Here is a 21,469-nt window from a genome sequence, read left to right as displayed (position 1 = left end):
GAGTTAAAAACATGAAGAAACCATTACACTGAGGAGACACTGTTCTCTTGAAAAAAGAAAACAATTCACTATACTGAGAATTGCTTCTTTAGGAATGACTATTTGCAACTCTCTTATCGCAATTATCTCTGGAAAACGGCTCAGGTGGAGTGGCTGATATTCTTCACTTCCCCAGAGATAACCTTTAATACAACATATCCCAAACACTACTGCAGGGCTGCTCCGCAGACTGAATCTCGGGATCAGATGAGTAAAGCCTGTTGTAACTCAGCTGCTAAAACCAGGGATACAATTAAGCTCCTGGAGCTGGGGGTGTGCAGCCAAAAGTCTCTGTGACCACCCAAACCAGTTTGGAAACTAGGTGGCCCAGCACTGTCTTACAACATGACCCTCCCTATTTTTGGCAATCCACACTAAAAGCCCTTTTCAAGTTCCTGAGGCACCTTTGATGAGATGGTAAAGGAGGTGGCAACAACCCAACACACAATTCCTGCTCCACCATCCAACACAGCGCCTTCCCAGTGGAGCAGGCATGACTCAGAGAACCAGCTCAGATCAAGAGACTGATCTTTCTTAACAAAATATAATAAAACACCCTTCCTCCAATTTTTCTAAAGCTGTATCAACTCTCCTGTGCCAGAAATAGAACAGCCATACAAATATCCAGCAGTATGAGGGGGCACCTGGAACTCAGAACAGTGCAGGAATGAGGGATTCAGAGAGGGCAAATTTAACATGATATGAACCCAAAAACTGCCTTCTGAAACTGCACGGTTTTGTTCACTTCATGGTCAAGTTTTCTTGGCATAATAATCTCTGTGTGCAAAAAATGTGAACTGCAGCTGTAATTTTAGGGGCTGAATGGAGGTCCTGCCTGGAACTCTGCTGTGCCAGCATGGTCCCATGGAAGCAGCAGATCCTTGTGCTGATTTTAAAGGATTGGAAGGACAGGGCAAGGAATCAGGGTGCAGAGCTGGGACCTACCAAGCTCCCCAGCAGCTTTGATGTCGATGTTGTCGTAGCCGCTGCCTATTCGGACGATGACCCGCAAGGCCTTGAACTTCTCCAGGTCCTCCCGGGTCAGGGTGATGGTGTGGTACATCATGGCCCCCACAGCTTCATTCAACACCTGCAACAAGCACAGCAGTCAGGGCAGGGTGATGGTGTGGTACATCATGGCCCCCACAGCTTCATTCAACACCTGCAACAAACACAGCAGTCAGGGCAGGGTGATGGAGGGGTACATCACGGCCCCCACAGCTTCATTCAACACCCACAACACAACACAGGAGTCAGGAGCCACCAGCACACCTGGGGGGACACCTGCAGCTCAGGAAAAAGGAATATGACCCAGGGAGTTGGACACTTTCACTGCTGACCTGCTGTCTGAGACAGGTGTCACCAAACCCTGCAGGGGTGTGACCCACCAACAGCTTTGGGAATGGATTTGGTGAATGTCTGAAAATGATGATGTTACATCTGAGCAGACCAGGCAAATGAAATCCACGTCTGTCTCTCACCTGGACCCTTTTCCAGGTGGTTCTCTGCAAACCCCTCTGCTTCCAAGCAGCAGTAATTCTGCTTTTGGAAAGAAGTTAAGTGTTGCAGCAGTGTCTGTTGGGTGAACAGGACTGTGTGACATTCCTAACGCCTCCACCTCCTTGTGCATGTGAAACCCTGGCCACCACACTGGTCACACCAACCTTTCCTGGCTCCTCTCAAGGGGACCTGAGAAGCTCTGCAGAGGCTGCACAGTCACACAGGGCTTGTATCCTTCAGTGAGGATCCAGACCTTCGTTTGTCCTCACCACAAGCTACTTCAGTGCTCCAAAAACCCAAGACCCATCCAAAACCCCCAAGCGTGGCTCATCTATTAATGTCTCACAAAAAACTCCCATTTTCCTTCTCCCAAATTCAGTACCTGCAGAAGACAGCACTGATGCTATTTCTATTCCTCTTTCCCAGATCTTGGATGTGATTTTTGATCACTTCAAACCTCATTTGAGGTATCCAAAATAATACTTTTAAGTGAAGTATTTACATGCAGTTGAGCTTCCAAGCAGAAACACCCATCCACACTGCACGGATCTGCCTGAATGATTCCCAAACCTCCTCCACTCCACTCCACTCCCCCTGGAGAAGGAGGAGCTGCTGGAGGTGCACCAAGCACCTGTGAAGACCCACCAGCTGCAGCTGGGTGGTGTCAGCAAAGCCACAGCAGCAGCAGCACCATGGACTTCAAAAAACATGAGAAACGTTAATAACATTGATGTGAAAAACCTGATGCAAAGAGATAAAGTGACTTTTTTTTTTTCCAAAATAACATCTGGCTTCTGAAACAGCCTGAATGAATTTTAATCTGCAGTGGCTTCTGTTGATGTTATCTGCTGATTGACTCAAAGTGCAGCTTTGTACACTTTCTGCTCAAAAATCCAACAATCACACACTGGTTTGGGTTAGAAGACAGCTCATTTTTCCGAACCCCTGCCATGGACAGGGATACCTTCCACTATCCCAGGTGCTCCAAGCCCTGTCCAGCCTGGCCTTGGACACTGCCAGGGATCCAGGGGCAGCCACAGCTGCTCTGGGCACCCTGTGCCAGGGCCTCATCACCCTCACAGGGAACAATTCCTAATTCCCAATATCCCACCCATCCCTGCCCTCTGGCAGTGGCAGCCATTCCCTGTGTCTGTCCCTCCATCCCTTGTCCCCAGTCCCTCTCCAGCTCTCCTGGAGCCCCTTCAGGCCCTGGCAGGTGCTTTACAGACATGGAAGAGCCAGGCCAGACCCCGCTGCCCCCAGCCCTCCCCACCTCCCCGGTACCTTCTCGTGGATCTCCTGAGTTGATTGTGCGTCACAGAAGGCCACCGTGGCCAGGTCCTTCAGGATGGGCATCTCCACGGTGCAGTCCCTGCCGTCCAGCAGTGCCACCAGGGGCCGGGGGTGCATGGGGCCGTTCATGATCTGCGGGCGGATACCTGCGGGCACAGCGGGGATCCCCCTGTCAGGGCAGGGGCAGCAGCACCTGGGGACATCCTGGTGACACAGCAGGCTCAGGGGTAACAGCAACACGGGCTGGAGCCTGGCCAAGGGACTGCAACACTCCCTGGGAACACGGCTGCGGTTTTGCCCCTGGTTTGTTAGGGAATGGCTTTACCACTCTGATCGCCGCAGAAAAACAAGTCCAAACAGAGAATCACTCAAAAAATAGGATTACTGGAAAATCACGGGAAGAGCAGGACACTGAAGACCTCTTTAGCACAGAAGGTTATACTCTGATGTATTACCAGCTACCAAAGGTTTCATGGGAACAGCAAAGCTCATCTTTGCAAACCCAACACTCTCCTCTGAGATGAGGAAGGGATTGATCACCACCAAGGGCCACAGAAGGCTGAATTTTATATTCTATTATTGCTCTCTTGGGGATTAACTGGTTCATTTTGGGATAAGTCACTTAGAAATCTCTACACCTCCCTTTCAGTAAAGGTGTTTATTATATTAGGACCCTAGGAAATATCTCAGGTACCTTTCTCAGCTGCCCAGGCAGTTTCTGGGCAGAGCACAGGTGAGGGGACGAGGTGCTCTGGGTACAATGTGATGCTTTATTTCTGCTGCTGCACCACGAGGTGGCTGGAGCTGGAGGGTCTGGCTTTGAGTCTCCAAACCAGCAGAGAAGCAGCCCCAGCAGAGCTTCTCCTTACCAAATCCCACTTCTGCACAAGAACCCACCAGGGCTACCAGCCAACATCTGTCTGGCCTTTAAATGCAATGGTTGTGCTGGTCAGGGGAATAAAACCAGGGCTTGGCTGAGGGAACTTCAGGGGCTGTTTTGGGGTATTTTGTGGGGGAATCTCCCCCAGCTGATGTGGGTGTTACAGACACGGGCACTGCTGGCCACAGCGATGAACCGCAGACCTGTGGGCAGCAAGAGTGTGGTCCAGGGAGGGACCCTGCACTGCTGCTACACTCACACAGCTACACTCATTTTACACTGGAAAAAATAACTCCATGGAAACAGGCAGGTTAAATGGAGTGGGTTTAGTGGCTTTCCATTCCTTTTCTACTGAATCTGCTTAAAGAAATGAAGGACCAACTAAGCCAGCAGACCTGACCGAAGGTTTTCAGCATTACAGGTGGGCGCTTTTGGAACTGGTCCTTCCCTCCCCTTCCCTACTCAGGTCTCCATTAGTGGAAGTAATCCATTATGTTTGCCTGCATTTCATCCAGATGGGAGTGCAAGTGTGTCAGTAGGCAGGGTAGAGTGCCGAGACGATCTGGATAAGGGAAAGAAGCTTGTGATAAGCAGATAAGCAAGAATAAAAACATGGCCAAATCTCCGAGCGCTTACACAATCCCTCTGCGCAGCACTGCACCCCAGCTAGATTATTTTCTCAGGTTAACAAGCAAGTGAATTATAACACTGACTTAAATGCTTTCTAATGTGTATGATCTCCAAGGCTTAGAGCATCACCTGCCAGCCTCACACCACAGCTGCAAACGAAAAGGAATCTGCTGCAGGGCCAAGGTGGCCGTGGCTGTGCCAGTCCCAGTGGCCACCAGCCCTGTCCCCAAGCTCGGAGCCCAGTGCCCACCAGGGACCAGGACCATCCTCAAGGCAGAGCTGTGGGCACACAGAGGTTGGAGTGGCTTCCTGTGAGCGTGGCAGGTGGAAGATGAAACCACAGGTTAGCTGAAACTTTGACATTTAATCCAAGCCCCAAAATAACGGGTTTATTATGCTGCCCTTACATAAGCTTCTTTGAAAGTCAAACGAAACACAGCTTTTTTTTTTTCTTCCCCCCCTTTTTTTTTTAAGCAGCATCTGTGTCTTTGCTTGGGATTAGGGATGTAATTGTGCATGATGACACAGGCTTCTTAGGCACGTCACCCTTGCCCACACACTCAAGTGCAGTCACTGAGGATGAATGTGGCTGGAACCCATGAGGTACTCACAGGAACTGCTCTTGTTTCTCCTGCTTCAAGGAGAGAATTTATTTCAGCTCGACAAGGAAAGTTCTGAAGCAAATCAGTACAGGATGAAGTGCATAATGTATGGAAATTACGTTTTAATGAAAACCATTGGCAGGTTTGTAGCTTAAACCATGCTCTATTTTCCTCACCCACCTCTCCTGCTGCCTTTCCACCACCCTGCATCCAGGAAACCTCCTGGTTCCCACCTCTGCACAAACACATCCAAACCAACACATTTGGGCTGGCAAAACCAAACCACCCGGCTCATACAGCACGTTTGTTCTGCAGGCGACTGCTTCATTAAGAACGAGGTATGCCAGGGACCAGAAAGTAATTAAACAGCAGCCACTCCTCCCGAAATTGTGCTAAAACATCGCGGCCATTAACCCTTCCACTCTGCCAAGCCGAGGGTACGACGCTGTGTAAGCCACGAGCATCGCCACCCCTGCGGAGCTGGGCACCAGCTCTCCTTGGGGCTGGGGTGGGATCAGTTCTGCCTCCCAATTTTGGTGCCTCCCAATTTCAGTGCCTCCCACGCCATCTGAAGCTGATTTTTGCTGAGAACCCCTCCAGCTGTTCCTGCGAAGTTGGGGCAAGTATTGTTCAATACATTTTTTTTTTTTTAAGGCGTTTTCAGCCGCTTGCGGAGCCTGGCCAGCAGTGAGGGGAAAGCTTGCTAAGAAAGAGGGAGAAGAGGAATGGTTTACTGGGGGTGGAAAAAAGAAATAAAAAAAGAAGAGGCAAAAAAAATCAAGGTTTTGCAGCCACAGAGAACTCCAACTCCACCCCGGCTCACAGGCAGCGCCGCTTGTTGCACGCAGCCCAGCGTATAAAGTGCTTTTGTTTCATTTTTAATACACAAAGCCTGCTTGTCCTTTCCTGCCGCTCCTCCCCTTTGCCACCCACTTGTATCCGATCCCAATGGCACCCCTGCCAAGAGAATTAGGGAGTGCTCCCTGCTAAATGGCAGCCTTTGTGTGACCGCAAGACGGCTGGTACTATCTCACCGAAACAAAAGCAGAAGCCATTTGCCTAATTCTTATTAATCTCAGTTGCCAGCGCCATGCAGCATTAAAATAAAAAAAAAAAAAGGAAAACAGAAAAAAAGGCTTTAAACATGTTGCCCTGCAGTATATAAAAGTGCATCAAGAAGCGATCCTGACACTCGCCTGAATTACCCGCTCACAACCAAGTAGCTACAGTTTTACAGTCAACTACACACTTTATTAAACAAACAGAAAAGAAACAGGAAATTTCCCCTTGCCTGGAAAATGTTGCCTCCACATTCTTCTTCTTATTAAAAACCACACATGGCAGTGGAGGAGTAGGGAGGGAGGAGGAAGGGGGGGACCCACACACGATAAAATACTACCACTTTTCAGTGCGTTGCCTCTCCTTTCGTCTACGAGGGGGTATCTTCAAACAAGCGATCCCGCGGCCCACAGCTGCAACATCTCAAGACAAATGTCTCTTTGAACACGGAGGGAAAAGAAAAGGCTTTTGTCCTGAGCCCCAGAAGAATGGTCTGAAATTGCGAGAGGAGTTACAGTCACCTCTGCGCGGCTCCCAACTCTTCAGAGCACTCCCTCCAGACTTTGCCGAAGCTTTTAACTAATCGTAGTTCTTTCCCAGCCCTTGAACAAAATCATGTGAGTGCCAGCCAAAAAATCTTATGCTATGCACACTAAAGGGTTTGTATATGTCACAGTTGCTTTTCCCCCTTCCACTCCCCTCCTCCTATTGACTTGCACATATGACGGGTTTTTTTTCGAGTTGTCTCAAATGGATTTAATCTGTGCCACACTGCGTTTTATGTTTGTTTGGGTTTTTTTTGTGTACGTGGCTTTTTTTTTTTTTTTCGACTTAAAAATGAAACATGCCTTTCTTTCCATGCGGAGCGCGGCTCCAGAAAAAGGCTGATAGCCTTGAGCAGCAGCACCTCGAAAACAAACACAAAGCACTGGGGAAAGCAAGGGCTGTGCTGATCTCAGCTGCACCCAGAAACCAAGGGCCAAATCCTTTCTTGGTGTGTGAATCAACTGATTTTCCAGCATCAGAAATGACACTCGATTGCTGGCAGGATTCACATCTTCTTGGACACGTCCATCTCCTGGTCCTGCCCAGTTTGTCCCAAATAGGTAAAAGCAGCCCCACGTCACTGTTTGAGGGAATGGCTGGAGCTTTTTCAGGGAGGTTTAGGTTGGGTATCAGGGAAAGGTTCTTCCCCAGAGGCTGCTGGCACTGCCCAGGCTCCCCAGGGAATGGGCATGGCCCCGAGGCTGCCAGAGCTCCAGGAGTTTGGACAGCACTGCTACGGATGCCCAGGGTGGGATTGTTGGGGTGTCTGTGCAGGGCCAGGAGCTGGACTGGATGATCCCTGTGGCTCCCTTCCAACTCAGGGTATTTTATGACTTTATAATTGTCATCCCAATCCCCCACTCTGTCAGGAGTATGTAGGACACTGCTGCTGTGCAGCGAGAATGAGGGCAGGCTGTCCCTGTGCACTGCCCCATCTCCAGGGCACGGCTTGGAGCAGTTGTTGGAGCAGTTGTTTTTTCCTCTTTCCAGTTGCCACTGTCACTGCCAGCAGCACCAACAGCTACAGACAATCCTCGTCCAAAATAAGAAAAAAATCTGCACCTCAGTCCTGTTCAACACCATCAGCACTGCCTCTCCCTGCAGGGAGCTTCGGGATGCCCAGGGCATCCTGGAACTGGAGGAGGGGGCAGGAAAAGGGAGAACAAAGGTTCATTACCTGGAGCTGGTACTGACTTGTAACACTGACATCAGAAGACCTGTCAGTCTCCCTAAAATCCAGTCTATGACTACAGGACAAGGGGAATTGGGCACAACTTTCTAAACCATTTATGTTTTAGCATAAACCATTGCTAGAACACTTGGAAGTTCCCCACAGATTTGCTGTCCCAGCCATCACCTCTGCATGACAAGCTGGAGAGCCAAGGTCCCAAGGTGCCCTTTTAGGGGTCCCCACTCCCTGCAAGCAGAAAGGTGAGAGGCAAAGGTGCCACTGAGTGATTCTGTGAGGATGGGGACATTTTGGGAAAGCACTGTGATACTGCAGGACCCACAGGACCAACCCCCTCCACCACAATGTGCTCACCAGTGATGCTCTTTCTTTCACTCAACTTTCACTCAACTTTTTCTCTTAAAAAACGAATGCATATGCAAAAATGAAATAGGACACAAGTCTTATCTCTTAGAAAGAAGGGGAAAAAACCCAAACAGATATTTACTGTTTTTTCTAACTATAAATACTCTGGAGATACTTGGTACTGTGCAGACAGAAGCCACACAAACCCAGAGCATGTTTAGAAAGTAACATCAAATATATATTTTATAAATAATCAGAGATTGTCTTGTATTTTAAAAGCAAAGCATTTTTAAGGCTGCCAGGACCCTACCAGGGAAAGAAGGCAGAATCCTCTCCTTCAGTGGAGATCCAGGTGTTTGAACTGATGCTGGAGCTGCAGGCTCACAGCCAGGGCTGCTGTGGGGAAGAGGGATGATGGCAAAGGGAAGGCAACTTCCAGCCCACTGGAAAAACCAACAGGCTCATGGCAGTCCCCTCTGGTGAGGGAAATCGTGTTTCAGAGGTATTTACTGGTTTTTTTCTAACTATAAATACTCTGGAGGTACTTGGTACTGTGCAGACAGAAGCCACACAAACCCAGAGCATGTTTAGAAAGTAACATCAAATATATATTTTATAAATAATCAGAGATTGTCTTGTATTTTAAAAGCAAAGCATTTTTAAGGCTGCCAGGACCCTACCAGGGAAAGAAGGCAGAATCCTCTCCTTCAGTGGAGATCCAGGTGTTTGAACTGATGCTGGAGCTGCAGGCTCACAGCCAGGGCTGCTGTGGGGAAGAGGGATGATGGCAAAGGGAAGGCAACTTCCAGCCCACTGGAAAAACCAACAGGCTCATGGCAGTCCCCTCTGGTGAGGGAAATTGTGTTTCAGAGAAACTCCTGAGCTCCAGAGAGATGGGCAAAGAGGCAGCAAGGCCCATCCTGCCCTGCTGGAAAGGGAAAACCTCGTACCTGCTCTTGGGAAGAGTCTGTGCAAAGCCCTGACCTCTCCAGCAGGTCTCCTCCAGCCAGCACACAGGAGCTGGATTTTGGCCAGTTCCCTTTCCAGATAACTTTCCAGGGCTTCCTTGAAGAAAGTATTTTTAAAAATTCATGTTCCCATATAAAACAATATCCTTATTAGCTGATCCAAGCACCGTGGTTACAGTCCCCAGCTGAACTACAGACACGACAGCCACAGAGAAATGCTCAGTTAAAATATAAATATACATGGTATTTTCTTATTCTTATTTGAATTCCTGCAGGTACCCACACCAGAAACATCTCCTTTTGGTTCCCCCCATTAAAGCACTGGGATACCCTGCTGATGCCATGGGGATGCAGCCCTGGGGCTTTGCAAAACTCTGCAGTCTCTGAAATCAGCTCTGGGCTGAACTAAATCCCCCCCAGGAGCTCTGCACATACAGCTGCAAGGACATGAACTGGTGTTAATGCAGTGAAAGAGTAACAGAAGAGCGGTGCATGGCCTCTGCTATGTATCAAAATGTGGGTGTCTGGGTTATTCCCACACTGCCAGGCTGGTAAATCCGTGTCTGAACACCAGACAACAAGGAGGGACTTCAAGAGGAGCTAAACAAGGTCCAGCATCAAACTCCAAATGGTCACATTTGGATGTGATGGGAGTCAGGAGTGTGCTGGCCCAAGGACCATGCAGAGACCCTGGGAGGGGGAGTGCAGAGCAGGGCATGGATGGAGGGGATGGCAGAACCAGGGAGGCCGTGGGAGCTGCCAGGGCACGGGAGAGGCAGAGCAGATGGGAGAGGCCATATGGGGTGCTGAGGGAGGGATGCTACCAAGAAAGAGAAAAGAAGCACCTGGGAGAGAAACTGCTTGCTCAGAGCAGCTCAGATTCCTGTATTCTTTTTTCTTTGTGGGTTTTTTTTTTGGGTTTTTTTGTTTGTTTGTTTGGGTTTTTTTGTGTTTTTTTTTTTGTTGGTTTTTTTTGGGGGGTTTTTTTTTTTTTTTGGTAAGAGGGATGGGAGAAAGAGGAGAAAAGCCCAGTAAGGGTTTGTTTGGTTGTTTGGTGGTTATAATTCAGACACCATACAGACCCTCAAACTGTCCCACTGCCCAGGGCTGAGCTTTGCAGCTTATATCATAAAAAAAAACAAAACACAGAGAAAGTAGTGAAAAACCCCCCAATAAATTCTCCTTCAGTATGCTCCATTACTAAGCCCAGTGTGGGGAACAAGTTATATTCCTGGTGCTCAGTGGGCAGCTTTCCTGATATTATCCAGCACTCTCTCCTGTGCTGCACTTCAGCTGCAGGATTTGTCCTGTATTTTTCAAGGGTGGGACGTTCACCTCTGAGCCACACATTCCATGGAATGATGCACCAGGGACAACATCCCATGCCAGCTCTCCTTTGGGTCCCTCCCTGTCCTCTTTATCCCTTTATCTTTTTCCCTTCCATCCAAACAGAAACAAACTACGGCAGTAAAAAACAAATTAGCTGCTCCAGGAAACGGACAGCTTTCATTGTTTTGGTTTTTGGTTGGATTTTTAGTTTTTTGATTGAAAAGATAAAATAAATAAACCCAAGGAGAAGGATGCTGTTGCCAGGGGAGAGCTGCTGATACCGGCCATCTGGGCAGGAGGCTGCTCAAACTTCAAATTGCCCTGAGGGATTCAGAGGCTGTAAAGACGTTTTGGAATATGAGATACTGAAATCAAGGCTAAAGATGAGTCTGTCGACTCGCAGTGACAGCCCTGGCATGGGGACAGCCTGAATTCTGCTGCCTGAGACCCCCACCAGACCAGCAGCCAGGCTGTCCACAGCACACCAGCACTGAGGGGTGCAAACCTGCCTTCAGCACACAGACAGACCACTGACAGCCCTGTGGTTTAGACCAGAAATTCCCTCAAAATAAAGAAAAGGTGAATTATTAAAGCAAGCACTTGGATCCAGTTTTGGGAAGCGGAAAGGATTCAATCCCACCAGCTGTCCGTGTGCCAGCAGCACCTTTGGAACTTGTATTTGCACACTGATAATGGGAGATTCTGAGTGGAAAACAAAGAAAAGGCCACGTTGGCAGCTAGTTGTAGGAATTAAATGATGCTCTAACCACTGACATCAGTCCTTCTTACTATGCTGGACAGAAAGTGCTCACGATCTTTTAAGCAACAGGGCTTCCTCTGAGCATCTCTGCTTTGCTGCTGCAATTCCTGAGATCTGCTGGAGGTTTAGATCCCAGAAGAGGCTTGGGACAGCATGGGAGGAGTTACTGTCTCTGGAGACACAGGACTGCTATACTGGGGTGGGAGCCTGGAGAACCTTTTGGAAGATAAATCCTCATTTCCATGCCCACCTGTAGCTGTTGTCATCTCAAGTCACTCATTTACAGCCAGAAGGGACAACAAGCCCCCAGGGTTCCAGCCCAGGCTTTACATCTCACACTTTTTCCATATGGGCAATGTGGGAGCCTTTAGTGAGAGCCCAGCTTGACTTTAGGAGCCTCCCCAAAGCCATTCCTGGCCAAGCCCAGAGTGCCAAGAACGGCTGCAGCTGCCTCAGCTCCTCCTGCACCGCTGTGCATGGGCCAGGGGGCACCCGGGGCAAGGGATGAGCCCAACCCTCCAAACCCAGGGACACTCCAGCACCTGCCTTCAAAGGGTTAAAAGCCACCAGCAGTGCCAGGCAGCCAGGAGCACATGGGGTGTCCCTGAGCCCGGTGAGCCACACCAGGGGCACATGGGCTGTGCCTGGGCCCTGTGAGCCACACCAGGGGCACATGGGCTGTGCCTGGGCCCTGTGAGCCACACCAGGGGCACCTGGGCTGTCCCTGGGCTGTCCCTGGGCTGTCCCTGGGCTGTCCCTGGGCTGTCCCTTGGTCCTGTGTGCTGCCAGGGGCTCCTCCACAGCCTGCTCCACGATGCCCGCTGGCCCCTGCAGGGAGAAGCCAGAGCTCACTGCAAACCCACAGGTCCTGCCAAGGCCTCGTCCCTTCTAAGACCTCCCAAAATAGCTGCTGGGCGCTGGCCAGGAGCACAGGGCCAGCTGGAACCGTCTGCTCAGTGACCCTGCTGCAAGGTCACCCCCAGAGCCAGGGCTCAGCCCACAGGGGGAACGCTGCAGCTGAGGCCACTGGACCTTTGGCAGCTTTCTCCTCTCTCACATCCCCACCCCTGTTCCATGGCAAGGATCCAGTGGAGGAACCCTCAGCACAGCCAGGAAGCCCAAGTATTGCCATGCTCCCACTGCTCCCGCTTTCTCGTGTCCCAGTTTCTCACTTCACTTTTTTCCCATTTCTTTCCCCATCCCAGCCTGCACTCGCAGCTCCTCTGTGCTCTGCCTTCGCTCTTTGAGGAGTTTGAGACCAGCTCCTCTGAGTGCAGAAGGGATGGTGAGGTGTGTGAGCAGGGGAATAACCCTGGAAGGTGCTGGGAGGTGCTGAATGGCTGCAAATCCCACTCATTTCCCTGAGATAAACACCCTCACTTCCCCGTAACACCGGATTACAGCTAAGTGAGGAAAAACCCCTAAATACCAACATTCAAAAGCACTTAACTACAACCTACTTGCTATTAAAGTTGATTTACTTTCACAACAAAAGCTTTACGGGTCTATCACAGGATTTTATCATGGCTGCACTTCAAAAAAACAAACAGGGCACGTTTTACATTCCTGTTGACACTTCAAGCAGCCCAGAACCATAAAAACAGAGCAAACAAAGCTCGGGCTTGGCAGTGACCACCAAAGCCCAGCTGCTCTCCTTTGTATCCTTCAAGAACAGTTTAAGGAGGAGGCTGATCACCTTGTGGGCTCAGAGCCACCTGGCCTGGCTAAGGTGCCCCTGCTCATGGCAGGGGATTGGACTAAATGATCTTTAAAGGTCCCTTCCAACCCAAACCATTCAATGATTCCATGAACTGCAGTATTTTCTGGTTCAATTAATATTGAAAATTAGTTGCACCTCAGGCAGGATTTCCCAAGCATGACTGCATGAAGAAGACAGAGCTCTAAGTGTGATATCCTCGAAAAAATATTGAAGAGAAAATCACTCCTGCTTCAACCCACGTTCCCTAACTAATATATTTGATTATTTTCAATATTGCTGTAAAGCTGTCTCCCGAGATACATCAGGAAAATGATGAAGGATGCCACACTGTGCTTGCAGTCACCTTCCCAGAGGAGCATTTTCTGCTGGGAAGTTTAACAGGAATGGGGTGACACGGGGTCCAGCAGCATCTCCTGGCCTGACATCCCCTCTCTGAGCCACCTGCAAGGCTGCTCACTCAGCTGGGGAAAAAAACAACTCAACCCCCCAGCCCTGAGAAACCTCAGTCTCTTTACCCAACTTCTCAGAAAAAAGATTTTAGAGATGCCACACAATACAGCCCTTTTTAGCTATCTGTGCCCTCGAGCCATGCATTAATACAGCTGAGACTAAGCTGGATTGAGGGAATTTTAAATTGGTCTGCTGGATGATGTAGAAGGCTATCAAAAATTAAAAAAAAAAAAAAAAAAAAAGAAAAAGAAGAAAAAAATCCACTCAAAAATGACAAAAGGAAACAACACAAAACTGAATTGTAGGCTGGAGATTTCATGAGGTCAGGGTGGGCAGGCAAAACCTCTCACTGGAAAGCTTATTAATAATAATGTCTTATCTCCTGGAACAGAGCAATTACGTTAATTAATAACAATACACTGATTATTTACAAACTCATGCATCTTAGAATATTATCATTTAATCAGTTTTTAGGCTGAGGACAAAGAAGTGGTATTAGCAGGGAGCTCTGCATATCAAACTCTTAACCCTTCTGACTTTGCAGAGCCTCCCTCACCAACAACTCCTGTGCTGAGGGCACCCTGAAGGTGCCCAGGGCTTTGTGGCTATTTCAGGAAGAAATGAGAGTGTTACCATGGGTATGCAGATTTTGCACAAAATGAGGCCAGATGTAGAAATTTTGCAGAATTTCATTGAATCACAGAGTCATTTAGGTAGGAAAAAACCTTGAAAATCACTGAGTCCAACATTTCCCAGCACTGCCAAGGCCACCACTGATCCATGTCCCCAAGTGCCACATCCACATGGCTCTGAAACCCCTCCAGGGCTGGGGACTCCACCACTGCCCTTTAGTACACAGATGTCACGTTCCTATGAGTAAACTTCAAGCCAGAAAAAAAGTATTTTGTAATTCAGGGCTATTAAATCTTTCTTGAAATGTTCAAATCAAATTAAACCAAATGAGATTTTTTTTTGTTTTGTTTTATAAGTTGCTTTTAAATTCAGTTCTTTCAAATATCCGCTGAACCTTCTGAAAATTAAATTTATTTTATTTTTAATGCAATGTGCAATTGTGGAGATCTGAGGAAAAGCATGTGATCCCAGAAGCACATGGGGTTTTTCCTAACTATAGAAGTTGCTCTAATAAAGGATATTATCTCCCCCTGCAAACCTTGTCTGGCTTCAGTTTTCCAAGCTGAATAAAGATAACAAAAAGTTCAATGATTAACTTTCCCATTCTCTACTTTCCCTCTTTATCAGCCTTTTCCTGGCCACTAGCATTCCTGCCTGGCTGCAAAACACGGGCTGCAGCTCTGGACAAGAGCCTGTGGACCCAAATGGGCTGGAAACAGCCAAAACTCTCCCAAAAATTCTCAAATGACTTTTGGGATGTGATTTCTCTTGGTACAGTGGACAGAAGCTCTGCGTAAGGACCCAGGAGGAAGCTGAGGTGCTTCTGGCCACCCCACCTCACCTTCTCAGTGTTCCCAAAGCTTTGGAGGCTGAAGCAAACCCCTCCAGCTCTGCCCAGCCGGGCTGTCCCGGGGCCTGCGTGCACCAGGAATGGCTGAGAACATACCAAACATTTTTTCTTCTCCCCGACCCTAAAACGTTCCGTGGATTAGTGATAATCCCCAGCCGCACATTTCACAAATTAAAACAGGGCACTTGGGCAATGCTGAGTGAAAAGCGTCACCCACGCTGTGACACCCAAGTGCCCCTTCACCCTGTGACCTTCCATGTGTCAGCACAATGGTGCTCGCCCCACCCAGGGGTTCCACACGGGGCTTTCCTCTGCTCCCAGGGTGGGCTGGAGTCAAGGCAAGGTTAAACTCTCATCGTTTTGTAAATCCTGCCCCCGAAGCTGCGTCTTCTCCTCGTCTCCCAGCCCAGCCAGAGGGCTCTCAGCCCGGTCAGCTGCACGCCAGTGCCTTCTGGTTTATGGAAAACCATGCTCAATGTCCAAATATTGCACAGATCCTTGAGTAATAGAGCTTATAACCTCCCCAGTTTATCATCAGTGTTTAAAATAGCATCACTAATAAGTCACTGTAGTTGAAACATTTGTCTTAAACCAGGGCTATTTAAACAATGATAATCTAGAAAAATCTTTGCTAATCTGCTCCATCTTTGAGCAAAAGAAACACACGCTCCCTGGCTTTCAGACTAAAACAAAAATGAGCATTGGCAGAGCAAGCAAAATCATCTACAAATACAAATCAACCTTTTCTCCTTGTGAGCCAGAGTAGCCCAAGGGATAACGGCACGATCACGCTCCTGATGGATTTATACAGCACATTTCATCTTCATTAATCTAGATAACTCACTGGCATATTCTTATTTTTCAATTCCAGCTATTCCTGTGCTATGGCAGCTCAACACCCACCTCTCTCCCCAGCACCTGGGGCTGACCACCACCCTCCTGGAGCTCCAGGGGTGTCTCCTGCCCTCCCACTCCCTTGGGAAGTTTGTCCCAGCTCCAGGCTGTGGCCCAGGAGCCCTCAAAGTCCACCATGCTCCTCTGGCCACAGCAAGGGGCTTTAAGGACCTCCTGAAGCAGCCCTGCCCTTGCCCCCATGGCTTTTCTCATGGGGGTAACCTCAGCAATGTAACAGGAGTTAGTTAAAGGATGCAGATCAGGATGCTCCACAAAGAATTCCTGCACAGATCTGTATTTTCTCTCTGTTTTTCATGAGCTGGTGTTTTGGCCAACAGCCTTCATATTTAAGGTGTCTTATTTTCTTAAAGTGCATGCCAAGTGCAGCTCCCACAGCTGCTGGGAGGCATTTCCTGCAGCCATCCTCAGCACACTGAGAGACAAATAAAATCCAAACTGTAGAGAAACTGACTGCTCTTGAAACCACGTTAACTCTAATGGGCTGAAAATATCTTCGTTTTTATGTCTCTTTACTATCACAGTGCTGATGTAGGTAAGCACAGGATATAGGTTTATCTAATAATATATACCCAAGACAGTGAAAAATATTTCACATTTGCCTACAGTTATAAAACTGTAAATCACACTGAACAATATCACTGCAGTAAGCTCTTTTCCTCTAACCATTTTCTATATTTTATTGGTTCAATAAAACCCATCACCTATCAACCCAAGAGCTGTAGTTATTCGCCGTATGGTGAGTCTCAATTAATTTATTCAGTCTTAAAACTGTGCCATGAACCCACCAAAGTGAGGTATGGCAAAATGAACTGATCAGGTTTAATTTCTTTGTTGGGAGTAAGATTGGGAAAGGTAGGGAAAGGGGTCTTGCATTGGAATTTCAGAAAGCTGACAAAATTTCAGAAAGTTGACAAAATTTCCTGCCTTGCAGCAGAAGGCAGCTGGCAAAGAAGGATGCTGATGCATCCCACCCCTGTCTAGGTGTTCAATACACCTGATTAGAACGTACAGATGACAAACCAAACCAAATCAAATGGAGTGTGTTGAGAAAACTCCCCGTGATCTTGAAAAAGAGGCTCCTGCAGCAGCAGCAATCCTACACTGTGCCTCTGTGAGGGGGTCCCAAAGCCCCCCCAGGAGCTGCCACTGACACAAAACCACCCTGCTGGCTGTAATCAACAGGTTCAGGAGACGTGGCAAAGAGGGGAAGTAAGACATGGTGCTCATCAAGACACCCAGCTAAATGAGCATTTTACAGTTTCACACAGCTTTCACCGTTCATTCCACAAATACCCAAGAGATAATTGTACAGCACTCAGTGTAATCCATTCCTCTAATTAATACCTTTGGTAATACAAAGAAAAACCCAGTGTTGTGAAAAAAAACCCAGAGCACGTGGCCAGCTGATTTTCCCAAGAATACTTAGGAATACAGTGCTGGCTTTTTAATTACCATCAAACCTCTTTCTATTTGTTAGCATTACTTTTAGCAAGAGTTTTCCCAAATATCTCCCAGATTCTTAGCCCAACACAAGTCGCCTTCCTTGACCTGCTGTCCTCTCTGCAAGCAGACAAAATTTGTCTCCCCGAAGTCCTCATCTTTTGGAAGGAAGAAGGAAGGTGATTCTTGTGCAGAAACTTACTATAATTTGCTCCCAACATAAAATTAGGATTCTAGAATGGTTTAGGTTGGAAGGGACCTTAAAGCCCATCCAGTGCCAGCCCTGCCATGGCAGGAACACCTTCCACTGTCCCAGGCTGCTCCAAGCCCTGACCAAGCTGGCTTTGGGGACTGCCAGGAATCCAGGGGCAGTCACAGCTGCTCTGGGCACCCTGTGCCAGGGCCTGCCCACCCTCACAGGGATCAATTTCTTCCCAATATCTAATCTAAACTGACTTTCCTTCAGCTTAAAAAACAACAGAGAGAATCCCCATAAAAAGAGACTTGGATTTGTTAGGGTGTGGAAATGATTCCCTGAGTTTACCAAAGCAAGCTCTTTTGCTGCTCCTCAGAAGAGGCAGACCTTGAGAGAGGTGCAGCTCCATCTCAGAGCCTTGCTCAAGGTCTTGGCAACTGACACTGAAGGGTTTCATGACCTTTTTTTTGTTTTATATGTAACGCAAGGGTCACAATCATTGAAGAACTCCTCTTCCAGCTCTCACTGAATGAAGAGGATGGATCTGCACCAAGTGCAGCCACGTTGTCCTCCCTGGGCTGGGTAAGGATGCAGCACAGACACCCAGACAGCAACACATCTCACGCTCCTCTGCCTGGGTTCAAACAATCAACTTGTGACTGCTCTGCTGTTTCTGCCCCTGTCGGGCACAAAAACAAAATCCCAGTTGCTGCTTCCTTGTGATTCACATGAGGAGTGCCTGGACTCAATGGGTTCAGTGTGGGGATCATTCAAACCAGCTGCGGCCACTAAAAGAATCCATTCTTCATTCCTGCAACCAGGCTTGCTAGAAAGTAGGGAGCAAATGTTCCACCCTAAATAGTTTTGGTCTGAGCACAAGAGAAGCTATTGGCAACAACAACATTGAGAGAAAGAATGTCTTAGCATCAGGCTCAGATGCCTTGCAAATATATTTTGTATCCTCTACCCCAAATTGTATTTCTTTCTGCCTGTAACAGACTACATGCTTTAATCGGCTCTGGCAGATTGCTGAGTGTCTTTATTTTGGCTAGTAGAGAGCTCCCTTCCATATGGGACCTATCTGGGATGGAAAGCACACTGACTGGGACGGAGAGCCCAACCCCAGCTGAGCACCAGGCCACCGTGGCCTCCACTGTGAAGCCAAGTTGTGCAGGAGCCACAGAACCACAAAATGGCTTGGACTGGAAGGGACTTGATTGCTCATCCAGTTCCAAAACCCTGAGGGACACCTTCCTCTTGCTCCAAGCCCTGTCCAGCCTGGCTTTGAGCACTTACAAGGATGGAGCAGCCACAGATTCCTCGCCATCCTCACAGTAATGAATTGCTCCCCAGTATTTAATCTGGGGATTAAATAAACCCACCATCTTTCAGTTCAGCAGTTCCCTCTGAGTCACCAACCGGGCCTGATCTGAGAATTTTCTCTGGGATCACTGGCAAGAGCAGCCCTGACATGGTGCATATGTTCTGAATTTGATGCACTTCAGAAACAAAACGAGAAGTTATTGTGCTACACTGTGAAATACCAAAAGCACTGAACTGTGCTGCATTAACGTGGCATTGTCTCCAGGACTCTTGTCCAACTCCAGGCTGACAGGAGGAGCTGGCACACAGACACTGGGAAGTGCCCAAATCCTCTCCTCACACCCCCAGATAGTTTTGCACAGCACAAGAACACACATGGATGTGTGCACATGAATGCCTCCATCCTCTCCATCCAGTTATCAGCACAGCCTGAACTGGGGATAATGCTCATTAACCACAGATACAAGGGAGGATAACAACTAGAAGATAAACATTTGCATTTATTAATGTCACAATATAAAGGAAATGATAAACCCCTGCAAGCCAAATTTCTAATTTGGTCCTAATCCCACTGGGCATGGCTGTGTCAGCCCTGGCTGCCTCTCTGTCTGTCCCAGTCTCCTTTCCATCAGTCAGGACAAGCCTTTTCCCAAATCACAACAGCTGGCTGGAGCAACCCTCCACATCCTTCTTCTCACTACAACTTTCCCTTAGAGCATGATGACTTTTAAATCCTTTTAGGCTCAAAGCCCAGTAAGCAGTAAAGCCCGGCACAAAGTGATATTTATTTCTCGTAACTATTTTTTTTATATAGGAATCCAATAGAAAAATAACCTCAGCAGTATCTGTCATAGCCAGAGGTGGATTTGAAGCTCTTACAAAGTGAATGTGCTGCCCACAGAGGTGCTTGATGCCTGGTTCTTAACAGAGTTAAGAGGAGGAGCCTGCCCTGAGCCACAACTTCTGTCCTCCAGCAGTAGTAAGGAGTGACTTCAAATCTTTTGGGGAGCTGGAAACTTTGGTATGGACAAAGAACTCAAATGAACAGCGACAATAGCTGCAGAGTGATTTCCTTAATTAAAAAATTGGCTGTGTTCCTAAGGAGGAGGAAAACAATGCAACAGACTGCCAAGGCAAAGAGCAAGTAAAAACTGTAGCACATGTAGCTCTGGAGGAAACACAAACGGGCTCTATCAGCCCCCCAGATCCTCCAAAACCATTTGTAATTATTAGGCTGAAAATCAAGCACAGTCCTGCTGCTGAATCAAACCAACACAGGCTTGTGATTATGACTTGGTCTTAATTAATTCATTTTGACAAGGCTCAAAACACTCTCCAGGCGATTTAAGACACCGTAAAAAATAAGGAACTGACAGTTTTTGACCTCAAGATGTCAAATACAGAACTGCTGTCTAGTTGTGATGAGCTGTCACTCTATCCCCTGGACATCCCCACTGTGGCTCTGCATTTCACAGGGTTTCTGCAAACACCCAGCGTGGTCCATGAGAGGACTGGCACGTTCTGAGAGCATCAGTCAGCCCATCCTCAACAGCATCTGAAAATCCCTGTCAGCACAGCAGCAGTGGTGGGTGGTCTCCTCAGCCTCTGCCCTGCTTGGTGATGGAAAAAAATAACCAGGAAGACTCTGTAGCTTTTTTAAACAGCAGACAAAGCACAACAAACTCTCTAAGAACAGACATTTCCGAGTGTGTGCGTCTCTCAAATCAGCACAGGGACGGAAAGACCGCACAGAAAAGGGAAGAAAACCACAGGGAGAGAAACTGCAGCCTTCCCCTGTGCTGGTCACATGTGATCTGTCAATCTGACCAGCACCTGACACCTGTGATCAGAAAGAAGCTGATACCTGTTGTGCTGAGACAACTGAACATCCCTCAACGGAAATTCCAATGCCCGGTGCCAAACTAGCTCCCGGGGAAGAGGCAGCATCTGGGGAGAATGGGAAGGCAAAGGGAGAAGAAAAGACCCCTTGGCTGCAGCAGAAAACTACCATGCTGATGGTGTCCTCAGCACAGGACTCTGGCCAAGGAGAAACAGGGGTCATGGACTGTTTCCAGGGGTGCACTTGAGATGCTCTCACTGTAATTAAACGTGAAGCTGCGGCCTCCAGGGCCACGCACGCTCCTCGGAGTGACGGGAGCCCCCCTGCCCAACTGAGAGTGGGGGGTTTGGGCTTTCCTGCTCCAAACCAGCCACAGAATGAAACAAAACACAAGTGTCAGATGTGAGGGAGGCTGAGGAGCTGCAGACAGGTGACCACAGAGCAACGGCAGCAGTAAGGTTGAGTTTTCTGAGTGTGGCTCCAAAAAGAAACCTCAGGACATCCTTGTGATGCACTTCCAGGCAGGAGATGAAAAAGAGTCATCCCAAACTTGACAGGAGAATATGGATATTGCTCCAGGAGAACTCCACAGTTGCCTTACACTGACACCCAGGAACTCCATGTGGCTTAATGCAAAGCATCAAAGCACAGGTCACACACTGCTTACAAGAAAATTAATCTTAAAGCGAAATCTTGGAATCGAGAGGTTTTTAGAACAGAATTTTAGCTTGCTCGTTTGCCAAATTCTGATTAAAAATTTTTGCTCGGACCCCAAGGGCTCATGACCCACTTACCAAGCATGGCACTGCTGTATTTGGATGGACTTGAATCAAGAGTATTTCTAACTCCACAAAGGGTAGGAGCTGGAAGCAAACAAACAAAGTGTGTAACTGTGCCAGCTTGAGAGGGGAAGTGCATAAAAACCTTGGAACACAAACATTTTGTGACTGTTACCAGCACCA

General features: G+C 48.1%; 1 protein-coding gene across 3 annotated transcripts in view; it reads right to left on the bottom strand.

Moving 5' to 3' along the window:
* Positions 1-21,469, bottom strand: part of CTBP2 (C-terminal binding protein 2) — a 131,443-nt gene that overhangs the window by 6,201 nt on the left and 103,773 nt on the right. For all 3 annotated transcript variants that reach the window (XM_041461464.1, XM_041461465.1, XM_041461463.1), the window contains 2 exons: positions 2,824-2,978; positions 985-1,129 (listed from right to left, as the gene is read on the bottom strand). In XM_041461464.1, coding sequence (XP_041317398.1) covers positions 985-1,129; positions 2,824-2,978 — 300 coding nt within the window. The remainder of the gene's footprint in view (positions 1-984; positions 1,130-2,823; positions 2,979-21,469) is intronic.

This window comes from Pyrgilauda ruficollis, unplaced genomic scaffold (assembly GCF_017590135.1).
Source record: "Pyrgilauda ruficollis isolate IOZ18807 unplaced genomic scaffold, ASM1759013v1 scaffold15, whole genome shotgun sequence".
NCBI lineage: Eukaryota > Metazoa > Chordata > Aves > Passeriformes > Passeridae > Pyrgilauda > Pyrgilauda ruficollis.
This window is presented reverse-complemented; position numbering and strand designations above follow the sequence as displayed.